The sequence below is a fragment of the Cydia pomonella genome, chromosome 15, assembly GCF_033807575.1.
Source record: "Cydia pomonella isolate Wapato2018A chromosome 15, ilCydPomo1, whole genome shotgun sequence".
Lineage (NCBI taxonomy): Eukaryota > Metazoa > Arthropoda > Insecta > Lepidoptera > Tortricidae > Cydia > Cydia pomonella.
In genome coordinates this window covers 20,801,412-20,814,385 of record NC_084717.1, presented here as the reverse complement: position 1 = coordinate 20,814,385, position 12,974 = coordinate 20,801,412, and the positions used below count along the sequence as shown (strand labels likewise).

Sequence of the window (12,974 nt, the reverse complement as noted above, 5' to 3'; positions counted from 1 at the left end):
GTTTTAGTTATTCAATCTGTTTCCGATATGATACTGATCTGTAAGTGTCAAAACTAACATTTGAAGAAATGTCTCTTGTCGCTATGTCGCTGTCTAAAACTTGAATTGGCCTGCTAGATCTTTCTTTTTTTTCGTAAGATGTCGATAAACAGAAATTCTCCACTCCGTAAAATATAAGCGCAATTTAACCGTATAAAATCAATTAAAGTTATGCTCTCATTTGACATGAACATTCAAGTAATATATAAAGCGTTATTTCCATTGTATGGCAGCGACTTTTGTATTGTATGGCGGCACAATGCAATGCACAACAATTAGGAAAAGATCCAGATGGCATATACCAATTTATTATTGAAAATGATTATCACAAAAAAGAAACATGTAAAATGTTGCCAAGACGAGTCCATATGGCTCGCACTGTTAACACGTTATCAGTTATATGTAGAACCAAGCTTCTATCTCTTCTACATACCCTAAGGGCTCATTTAGACGGTGCGAGAACTCGCATGCGAGTTTAATTACATTGCGGTATTTGATCGGTCTGCTGAATTGGATGTAACCTCAATAGTCCGCAATGAAACTAAAATCGCATGCGAGTTTGCGTGCCGTCTAAATGAGCCCTAACTCAACAAGCCCTAACTTCACAAACTGTAGGAGTTATAAGCTTGCCTCTACATGAGATCTGTAACATTTTGACAGTGCAAACCATATCTCGGTCTCGTCTTGGCAACATTCTACATGAAAATGTTTTTGTGGGATTTCACTTCTTTTTGTAAGTCTTGTACTTTTTATTTACAATAGGTCCAATATTGATATATCCCGAGAATTTTCATCTGGGATATTCCAAACCCAAGTTATGAGGATTCAAAAAACGACGAACCGCTTCGAGAAAAGGTTAGGTAGTGCCCTTGCGCTTCGCTTGGCTCGTCTTGGCGGCGGCACTACCGTGCCCTAAGATATATTTTACAAATAAGTATTGCTAAAAATGCATTCACAAAAAGATCATCAAACACATTAAAAAGTACTTTCTTAATAAGTTTATCACTCTCTAAATTTTTGAGAAGCATTTCTCATTTATTTATTTTTACTTACTTACCTATTATTTTAATGGAACGAAGCAATTTCGCAATTCAGTCATTTAAGTCTACGCCGGGATTTAAGATACAATTAAGACTAGTGACAATGATTGCGAAATTGTTTAAAGCGAGGCCCGCAGGCCTATTCTCTCTGGCCCTGGAGGCTTATCCTAGAAACATTTAAGAGGAATTTCTTCCCGCGGACGCTCCGGCTATGGAATGAGTTCCCAAGGTTTTCCTGAGGATATACAGTATGGGGTTCTTCAAAAAAGGAGTGTACAGGATTTTAAAAGGTCGGCAACATGCATGTAACACCTCTGGAGTGGCAGGAGTCCATAGGCTGCGATAACTGCTTACCATCGGGCGGGCCGTATGCTGGTTTACCACCGTCGTGGTATTAAAAAAAAAACTTAAACTGCTTTCGGCTTGTCTGGGATTCGAATTTGAAATTTGCCTTCTCAATATGTATTATTTTTGAAGTCAAAATCGGCGTCCATCAAGGTTCCGCTTTAAGCCCTCTACTTTTCGACATCACTTATTAGAGACGTCCAGTCCCCCTTGCCACGATGCATGCTATATGCAGACGATATTGTCCTAAATAACAACAGTCCACAACAGTTACAAATTACTCATAATTTTGTTTTATTCTTATCATTGTATTATTGGTTCGGTGTCTCAAACATCACAATACATTGCCGCTCGAAAAAATTACAAAAAGTTACTACGCTCTGGTAGTTAAGAGATGAGACTTTAAAACTTGCTTGTAGATCCTTCGATACCCTCCCCGTGGGAGGGCTCTCATACCCTGAATGCAGAGTGTGGTGTGGTGTATTTCTTCTGTCTACAGTGTAAAAGAGCTCTTTCAAAAGCTCTTTGTCCGGCGGTCGTGTGAAGTGTGGCGCGATCCCCCGAAGATGCTTCGTGGCTGGCATTGGCATTGTCCGCGCGGTCATACATGACCCGCGCGAGACGCTCGACTAACTCCAGACCGCACCACTTCAGATTAATTAAAATAAATCTTTCTAAATCCTTTTATGTCTTTAAAACGTACGTCTCGTTTAAATTGGCGGTTATATTAAAACATAAGCGGTATAGGGACCGTACCAACAAACCATCAGTCATTGTGTAAGTTACGTTATGATTAAAGAGGTGTAAGGTATCCAACAGTGGGCGATCTTTCGACTGATATTATAGGTATAACTGTCACAGCAGTTATCTAAATCCATTTATAATATGGTTTCGCAGGAATAGACTTATACAGAAAACACGCTCCAACGGTGTCCCCAAAGACTAGAGTACTCGTTGCACAACTAATACACGGCGTCGGACACGGGATAGGCGACAAGGGACCGAGCTTATAAATGCAATTAATGTTGGATGCAGTTGCAAGAAACTGACGGTGCACGGGTTATTATAAACGTCAAACTTCTATGAAATTATGACGTTTACTTGACACTTGCACCATCTGGACTTTCAAAATCGCTGCCAACTTATCTTGGTCTGACTCTAGGTGTAAATGTCCCAATTCTTAGTATAAAATAAAAAAATACATAAAAAAAACCTTTTATTTCTTGCAAGTAGTTACAATGTCAACATCATTCGAAAATTGGAAGGAATATACATTATTATTATAATTATGTAGTCAAAAATGTCATTATTTTTACATAAATTGAATTTAATATTGAATTTTTAAATAACATTAAGAATATTCCTACGAAGCAAGAACCCCTTCTGGAGTAAAGAGAGAGCCAGTTAGATCTATCTTGTGCTGTTAGAGTCCACTTTTACGACAGCAATTTTTGCAATGTCATCGGACCATCGCATGTACGGTCTTCCATCTTTGCGTTTGCCTCTTTGTCCGGGCCACATAGTGGTTTGTCCATCTTTTGTCTGCCATTCTTGCGACGTGGCCTGCTTCTTAGTATACAGTCAAATCATATGTTGCAGACCGCATAAGTGGAACCTCGACTTGTAGTTAGAATCAACCCAAAGAGGTACCTACAGGCGTAAAACTGATGAAAAATCATATTAAGGCCGTATGTTTTTTTTTCGTCAGATTTTGATAAAAAATTGCAAGTTTGAAGAGCTTCTCACTTCTCATTCTGGGCGAAAGAACATGAAATCCCAATTCCGGACAAAACAATGTATGAAATTTTCCGTTTAGTTAAGAAAATTCCATACGTTTTCGTAAGTCAGGAAAATAATTTATAGGATATACAATGTAATTGCGCTTAATTTTGGGCCCTTCCCGTTGTTTGGGTTGTACTTAACCTCTTTGCTAGCCTAACGATAATATATATTTTTTTTTATACTACGTCGGTGGCAAACAAGCATACGGCCTGCCTGATGGTAAGCAGTCTCCGTAGCCTATGTACACCTGCAACTCCAGAGGAGTTACATGCGCGTTGCCGACCCTAACCCCACCCCACTCGTTGAGCTCTGGCAACCTTACTCACCGACAGGAACACAACACTATGAGTAGGGTCAAGTGTTATTTGGCTGCGGTTTTCTGTAAGGTGGAGGTACTTCCCCAGTTGGGCTCTGCTCTAGATCTGGAATGACATCTGCTGTGCTGTGCCCTACCACACAAGGCGAGATGACATTCACAATGCCCATACCTCTCTTTTGGACGTAGTTTAAGGACATACCCGGGTCCATGATGAATATAGGATTTCACAAGTTCACAAACATCTTTTTTCTTTGCAGATTTGAGTAAACCGTACCACGAAGCCTCCCATCATCAACAAGCAATTGGTAAATCGCATTACGTCAATAAATATATAAATATAAATATTATAGGGACATTCTTACACAAATTGACTATGTCCCACGGTATGCCAAAAAGGCTTGTGTTGTATACTTAGACAATGATATAATATATATAAATATACAAATACTAAAATACATAGAAAACATCCATGACTCACGAAAAAATATCTGCGCTCATCACAAAAACAAATGGAACCCAGGACCATCGGCTTCATAGGCAGGGTCACTACCCGCCAGACCGGTAGTCAATATAAATCACAATGATCTAAAAATCGAGATAGAAGGAGCAATATATTCGAATCACTTCAACCCAACCATTTTAAGAAGTCAAAGTCGGTTATAAATATAGCTTACGTCCATGGCGTCAAATAATCTGGTGGCGCGGGGTCTAAACTGCTATACCTACTCAGTAGTTTTAGTCGCCACGGTGCAACACACGACATCGTACGGTCAACCAATTTGATTCCTAGGCCACTATAGAACCATGTCATAATGACTTCTACGACAGTGGCCTAGGATTCAAATTGGTTGACTGTACCTACGTATATACATATATACTAGTATAGTTATATGCATATACTTCGTTTTTTTAGCATTAGAACCAACAAAACAGAAGGAAGCTTGCGATTCCAAATCGGGCACCTTTTGCGGTAAAAGTTGAAGTAAATTACAAGTTTCGGCTACGCTACATTAGATGATTCCATTAACATTTAAAGAGCCTGATTAAAACTGCACGCTAACTTCTGTGGAGGTCTTTCAAATGTAATCAAAAGAACTCCAAATTCTCATGAATAAACACTTGATTGGCTATTGAAAAGATAGACATTCAGCTCGACAATTGTAAAACCCTGTCCAACTTTAGTCGAGTCGTTGGACGGCAAACAGCGAGTAGCAAGTGCGACAATACTCTGAAGCCTGTGGGAAATCAGAACATTCTGGATCCGCTACTACGAGACCATTCTATAATAATCACTTTATTTTGGTCCCTGTTTACTCAATATTACTAAAAACTTTTTGGTACCTAGTTGACCTGATATATCATTGTGATTAGTCCGGTTTACTAACTCCAATAAGGCCCAGTTTACCCTCTGGGTTGGAAGGTCAGATGGCAGTCGCTTTCGTAAAAACTAGCGCCTACGCCAATTCTCGGGATTAGTTGCCAAGTGTGGACCCCAGGCTCCCATGAGCCGTGGCATAATGCCGAGACAACGCGAGGACTTCAACCATTGCATAAATGTATTTTGCTTAATGCTTCAATAAATTGACTATATTCCCTATTCAACATCTTTAATTAACCGACAACAACAACGTCATCTCTATTTTTCTATGTGAAATCTTGGGATTAGATGGCCAAGAGTTCCCGACTATGTGTCCGACGACGACTTTGACAAATTGCTGGTCGAATAATTGCTGAATAATAAAACGTACGGTCGAGTCACAAACATCTTTAAAAGCCAACGTCCTAAAAATATATTTACCACCATATAATTGTCAGTAAATAAAGGATGTTTATGACGACCGGTCTGGCCTAGTGGGTAGTGACACTGCCTATGAAGCTGATGGTCCCGGGTTCAAATCCTGGTAAGAGCATATATTTGTGTGATGAACACGGATATTTGTTCCTGAGTCATGGGTGTTTTCTATGTATTTAAGTATTTATAATAGGCCTGTGTCGTAAATTTCAAAAATGGCTTATTTCGATAGTTTAGTACCTGTATTACCCCAAAAAAATAATATTTCATGATAAAAATTATATTTAAAACACATATTTTAAGTTTGAAAAAAATATTTTTAAACTGACGTAAAAACACAAGAAAGTGTCATGGCGTCGTGAATGACGTCACATAGTTGCAAGCGATTGTGTTCACTTACGGCGAAAGTTTGTTTTGTTTAAATAAAAATGGAAACTTCGTATTTTAAAAACTGTATAGTGCCCCAGTGTATAAATACAAGTATAAAAACTCCGACTAAATTATTCATACATGTTCCGGTCAAGGAAAAAATGCGAAGAAAGTGGTTAAAACTGGCAAGGAGGAAAGATGCTCATTGTTTATCAACAACATCGAGAATTTATTTTTGTGAAGATCATGTCGATGTAAGTATTATTAAAAAAAGTAGTGACTACATATTCAACTCGTAAAACTTAAGAAAAACCAAAGCTTTTTTTGTTGCCCTGGGAGCAAACAAACAATTATTTTCTAATTCTTACTTTCGAAATAGGCAATTAAAAACCCACTATTCCACAAACTTGCGATAGGGCTTAAGACACTAAGACAAAGTAGTGTCTTTACAATATCATCTCTCTATATTTACATTGTAATTCTAACCTCAAAATCAATTAATTTGCAATTGGTATACATTCCTTCAAATAATAATTGACTGCGTGCTAAAGTGAAATATACGTGAAAATGATAATAAGCAGTATTTTAGTATTGTTTATACTTACATAGAAGTTTTAACATTACGAAATTCCGATGAACAAAAGTCAGTGTTCGACGCGAAAAATCGGCCTAGCATAACAGCGTCAATTTTGGGTAAATTATTGCTGTTCGCTTTGATAAATCCAGGTTTCATGGCAGTTTATGCTAGTATTATCCGATATGGGTGGAAATAACACTCTCAACTTGTCGAAAAATGATAATAATAGAAAAAAAACGAAGTGACTTGTGCTGTTGTATGAAAATCATAACCAAACGTCAACAACAACAATGGCGCATATCACCATGTGACGTAATGCGTTCTAATTGGCGTTCACGGCGGAGGGGCCAGGGGGGTATTTTTTTGATTTTAATTTGTAAAAATAACAATAATCTTATTTTTTTATGAGGAATTATTTCGGTTTTCCTTGATTAAATATTACAATTTACGCCTAGAAACATTCATCCATTGGTTTCATTGTTAGTTGACACAAGCCTATTATATATTATACATATCGTTGTCTAGGTACCTACAACACAAGCCGTATTGAGCTTACTGCGGGACTTAGTCAATTTGTGTAATAATGTCCTATAATATTTATTTTTATTTATTTTATTTTTTTATGAACTCCATTGCACTAACGGGTGCCATGACCAGGTTTTTGTTACCCCAACATAAACCAAATGAACGCCGTTAGTAGTGGTTTCTGAAATATATCCCGTTCACTTTGTACATTGAATGGTGGTCTTTACAGCGTACGCCACATTATGGCCCGTCGATATTTACTTTCGACCGCCCACTATAAGTTGACCTCTATCTAACACTAAACTTGGTAAACTTTCGGCTCAAAGTGGATTGGTCAGTTATAATAGCCAAATAGAAGCGTTATTGTAAGTGCATGTTATTTTAAATTCGAAAGTTAATGGGTTTTACCTGAAATGATATGAGAGTAAGTGCATGGAAGCACAGCGTTGGTGAAATTAAGCTGTTTTAAAAATTAATAAGACAGTGACATATAAATAGGTAACTATTGGCTCTGAGAGCTGTAGACCTCACGTTAAGCTTAGAAAATGTAAAAGTGAAAATGCTTCGTCGAGTCGTTATCAGGTTATCACAGTGAACCCATAACGATCTTAATCGCCATAGACGCTATTGGCGCTTAAGTCCTTTATACTAATTTCCGCATATATGTAGAAAAATTGCCATAAACTGAATCGACAAAAAACTATTTGATCATAGATTCCGGTCACAAAATATCACGAAAATCGGTTGAGAATTGCGACCTGTATAGGAGAACATCCGGCCATACGAATACAAAAATACCCTTATCAAAACGGAGACCTTTGCTAACGCTTCGGTTAATAACAACTAAGAATAAATTAAATTGAGAACAAATACTTTTCTTGAACCGTGATTAGGGTTCGCACGACGGATCTGAAATGTATGGGAAGATCCGTGGATCCGGAATATCCGGATCCAGATCCGGATAATTTCATATATTTCGGATCCGGATTGCAAACCGTAACCGTGATAAAAAATAGTTAACCGTACATAAGGGAATCGTAAAACATCTTTTGTATCCATTTTATAAGTAGAAGAAGAGGGAAGTATAGTAACTTCCCTCTTCAACAGAAGTACACAAAGAAAAAATCAAATGAGAAAGAAATTGTTAAAAATAATTAATTTGCGGTATATCAAATAAACAATCAAAGTGGATACAGAATAAATATAAAAAATTATCCGTCAATCAACCAATCAATTTCAAAGTCAATTTGTGTAATAATACTAATAATGCCGTATAATATTTATTTATTTGTTTATATATCCCAAGCCCTTCTTTGTTTTATGACACCTGTTTTCCGATCAAATGTACACGGAAACGGTTTCCCTTCAGACTTTCGTTAAACGTATCGTTCTCCTAATCTCCTCGGAGCTGCGCATCAATTATCGAAGCAATTCCACCAATTCCACCCAATTCCGAGAGCGCGTGTAATGCGAGTGTGCGCCTAAGCCCGATGCCTGTGAGTCCTAGACTGCGAAACACAATAAGAGACACAGAAGACCAGTATGCCATTTATGTTCGCGCTGTATTTTCTGTCACCGTGGCTGTCGCGTTCTAATGTAGCGGCTTACGTGAGCTATTAAAATCGCGAATGCGACGCGTCGCGGCGCGGCGGCCCAACGATTCGCGTCCACAACGAGATCGCCCACTTGAGAGGACACTTCCATAGGTATCAAAGGATTGAATTCACCCGCGCCGCGCCGCGCCGCGCCGCGAGTTATTCGCTTAAGACACTGCCTTAACCGACCGCTCTGGCCTAGTGGGTAGTGACCCTGCCTAGGAAGCCGTTGGTTCCGGGTTCAAATCCTGGTAAAGGCATTTATTCGTGTGATGAGCATGGATATTTGTTCCTGAGTCAAGAGTGTTTTCTATGTATTTAAGTATTTATAAATATTTATATATTATATATATCGTTGTCTAAGTATCCTCAACACAAGTCTTATTGAGCTTACTGTGGGACTTAGTCAATTTGTGTAATAATGTCCTATAATATTTATTTATTTTATATTAGGGACCCTATTTTATTATGACCCATTTCGCAATATACCAATACCTCAGAATTTGTATGGTCTCATTAGGTAAATTAATAGCTTTTAGTTTTTTCCATAGGATATTGTAGAAAACCAGGTCGAAAGCCTTAGACATGTCTAAGTCGCACGCAAAAACTGGCGTCTTTCTGTTTAAATAATACTTGATAGTGTGCTTAAGGTACAGTATTGCAGTCTCCGTTGATAACCCTGGTTGAAAACCAAACCCTTGCACTTATTTAACTGTATATTAATCCCATTGTCAAATACTTTAGCAACAACAGTCGCAAGGAATACGGGACAAGGAATTATTGGTGTCGGACAAATCTCCAGTTTTATTTTTAGGTACAGGAATAACTACAGCCTTCATCATATCCTCAAGCTATATTACACTTTTAACAATATTAATGAGCAAAACACAAAGGAATTAATCTCGAGGCTTAGCTTGCGTTGGTCAGTCCATAAATTGTGGTTGGTACAACTGGCCCTCATAGGTACCAAGGAAAATAAAGTAGCATTCAGAACATGGCGTTCTTTTGTCACCACTTCCCATCGCAATGAATCGTAGTAGTTTCTACAGGGAACACGCGTTAGTATATACTGGAAAACATGATATTATTAAAAATTGGGTTTTATAATCGTTTAATAAATTAAATTTACTTAAAAAGAAAGTTTATTTACGTTAATAACAATACTAAAAGCTTCAATGCCTCGGCAACAGTTTCATCCTGATCCCTCCGACCGGGAACGGTATGACCTTGTACGTATTAAACCGGAGCTCCCGTCGAGTGTCCTCCGTTGGCTCCACTCTAAACTTGCTTAGCAGCTTTGCCATCACCCCGCGGACCTGCATCTTCGCAAACCTTATCGCGATACAATTCCTCGGCCCGATACCGAAAGGAAGATACACTCCTGGATGTCTATTAGCCACCTTTTCAGGACTGAACCTGTCTGGATCAAACTTTAACGGATCAGGCCAATACTTTTTATCGTTCTGCAAGCTAAGAGTAGAAACAACAGCGGTATATCCCCTTTCAAGAGTTACATCGGTTCCCGGGACTTTGTAGTTCGCAGCAGCGACCCGAACAATAGATTCTGCCACCGGGTGCAAGCGAAGAGTCTCATGGAAAACTCTATCCAAATATACCAAGTTGTTCAGCGCATCGTAAGTTATTTCGCCACTGTGTCGCTCCAAGACTTCTTCAATTTCCGTAGCCACTCTCTCCTGGATTTCTGGATTTAAAGCAAGGTGGTAAAGCATGTACGTCATAGTAATTGCAGATGTTTCGAGTCCTCCAGAGTAAAACACAAGAGCCTGTGCTGCCATTAAATCTTCAGTTATTTCTAAAGTATCCGCGTCCTCGTCTTCCAATCGTTTGCTTCCCTGTACTATGTTTGCTTGTTTCATCTCTAATAGTAAATCCATGAAATCTTTTCTGTTTGTTGGTAATCCATTTCTTGCAGCCGTTACTTGAGCTACGAGCCCTTTAAAAAAATTTACTATTTCATCAGAAAAAAATGAGGCTCCCAATTTAACAAATATTCCAGGATAAAGTAAGTCTATTTCATAGGCGTAGGTCATCATACCTAATAATTTATTAATTTTGTATAGGGCTTCCATTGTCGCGCCCTTTTCTGTCGGGTCCAAATCCAGGCCAAACGCACACGCTGCTATAGACCCCATAGTGAAATTGTGCATGAGTTCATAAACTTCTTGTTCAGGTTGCATTTGAACTAACTCTTCAACGTGCTTCATGATTTTGTCACTACTCTGGTTCATCAAATACAACATATTTTTCAATTTACCTGAAGTGAACAGAGGCGTGAATTTGGTCCTCAATATTCTCCACGTCTTCGCATCAGCATTAAAAAGATTACTACCCAATCCTTCATTGCTAAAATGGTCACCACGATCCGCGAAATTATCAAAATCTTTAATCAAGACATGCTTCACAATATCAGGGTCTCGGATTAGGAGGCATGGTGACGTCATTCTGTACACTCCGACTACTTTTTCGTCTGGAAAATCCTTGTAAATTTTCTTCATGACGAGTGCTGTGTGTGTGCGACGTAAAGCGGACTCCATCATGTTCCCAAACAGAGGCACGGGCGCTGGTCCCGGGACATTCCGGTCCTTCCAGTAGTTAAACGTGCGAGTGAAATGAAGATATAACAGATAGGCCACGGTAGATAGACCTAATAGAATATAAGCAAGAGCCATGTCAATTGGTCTATCGATGCATGAATCTAAAGACAAACTAATTAAGAGAACCTATACTACTCATTTAAGTTCTGTCTGTGCTTGTATTATGAATTTTTGTTTAATAGTGCACAATTTATTATTATTCAGTGTTAATGTTTGCTTTTGCATGCATTTGTGTCAATAGTCATATCAATTGTGTTACAAGCAAAAAATAGTCGTACTTTTGTTAACACAGATGTATTATATTAAAAATGTTAAGAAAAATAATGTCACCTTATACGTAAACCAGTTGTCCTTATTGCAACAAACAATGTCAAAGCGCTGGAGAATATTATCGACCAAAAGAAAACATAAAATTGTTGAATTTTCTCACAAAATTTAATGATTCTCGATGTTTAGCTCAGGTGATTGACATCAGCTGACACACTGTGGAGCAGTCTGCTGGCATTTGTTTACGTTTGAATTGCACTAACGAGCTCTGGTTTTATTTAACGTCACCCTGATTGTCCAACACCAACTCGTGTGTTAATAAACAGTACCGTCTAAAATTTACGAGACCATGGTCAGTTTGTGGTTCCAGTGCATGCTCAAGCTTAAGGCCGGCGACCACAGTATTCACAGGCGTTTAGAAGATGAGTCCTCGAGTGTTAGCCGCAATCCAGAGTCCAGCACATGGGACGCTGCCGCGAAATTCGGCATGAGCCAATTATTTATTAAGCAGTTTTGGAAGCTGAAGCAAAACATCCGTTTAAATTTCAAAGGGTACATGATGTCATGTTAGCAGATTACCCTAGAAGAGTTTGTTTTCGTCGTTGACTGAAGAAAAACTTACACTTAAATATTGTATGGACCGACGAGGCAACTTTTACAAGAATCGGCATCTTTAACGTCCACAATGAACACTGGTGGGCTGATCGTGATGCAAATCCCCATTTTGAACACATCTTAAAATACGTTTAGGTAAAGAAGGTTCACGCTTAAGTCTACTTATTTAAACGGAAGGAAAGGAGCAAAGTTCATCCTCACTTCTTAGATACATGGCACACCAAGAATAAGCGGGCATCTCACTCGTTTCTACCTAGAACGTGAGGAATGTGGATTGACTTGCCTCCTGAGGTATTTCCTTTGCGCTACGACATGGGATTCTTCAAAAAGCCGGTATTTAGGGTTCTATTTATTACCTATTATACAAATAATAGGTAATATAATAAGTACATAGGTACAACTACCAAAAGCAGCGGTCGACAACAGGCGGCCCGCAGGCCGCACGCGGCCCAAGAACCTTTCGTTTGCGGCCCGCGAGCCTCCCTGGCTATTTTGTGAGTAATATTTACAAACGACTTTGTCTAATAAATAAATAAATATAAATATAAATATTATAGGACAAATTGACTAAGTCCCACAGTAAGCTCAATAAGGCTTGTGTTGAGGGTACTTAGACAACGATATATATAATACTTAAATATTTATAAATACTTAAATACATAGAAAACACCCATGACTCAGGAACAAATATCATGCTCATCACATGAATAAATGCCCTTACCAGGAATTGAACCCGGGACCATCGGCTTCATAGGCAGGGTCACTACCCACGAGGCCAGACCGGTCGTCAAACAAAAACAAAAAGTCAAAAATATTTACTCAGTGCGGCCCGCTTCAACTTCGGTAACTACTATGTGGCCCTTGGCTACTCAGAAGTTACCGACCTCTGACCAAAATGAATGAAATACATAAATCAGGTTGTTGTATTTTGATACTGTGTCGAGGTTAGAGTTGGCAATTTCTATTAGGAATGTAGACACAGGTTTCCCAGTGCGTGTAAGGTGAAATGGTGGTCAAACGCCTGCCTATCCTCCATAAAAAAAACCGGTCAAGTGCGAGTTCGTTTAACCCTTAACCACCTACCTACCGTCTCA

At 38.7% G+C, this 12,974-nt stretch overlaps 1 protein-coding gene across 1 annotated transcript; it reads right to left on the bottom strand.

Annotated features, from left to right (window-relative positions):
• Window positions 1-9,507: 9,507 nt before the first annotated feature.
• LOC133525888 (cytochrome P450 6B5-like) lies at window positions 9,508-11,677 on the bottom strand. The gene has a single exon (XM_061862298.1). The coding sequence runs from the start codon at window positions 11,071-11,073 to the stop codon at window positions 9,556-9,558; it is 1,518 nt and encodes a 505-aa protein (XP_061718282.1). The 5' UTR covers window positions 11,074-11,677; the 3' UTR covers window positions 9,508-9,555.
• Between the last annotated feature and the right edge of the window lie 1,297 nt (window positions 11,678-12,974).

Bases quoted from the DNA above. Each gene is read 5' to 3' on its own strand.
- LOC133525888 (XM_061862298.1), bottom strand. From the start codon at position 11,073: ATGGCTCTTGCTTATATTCTATTAGGTCTATCTACCGTGGCCTATCTG.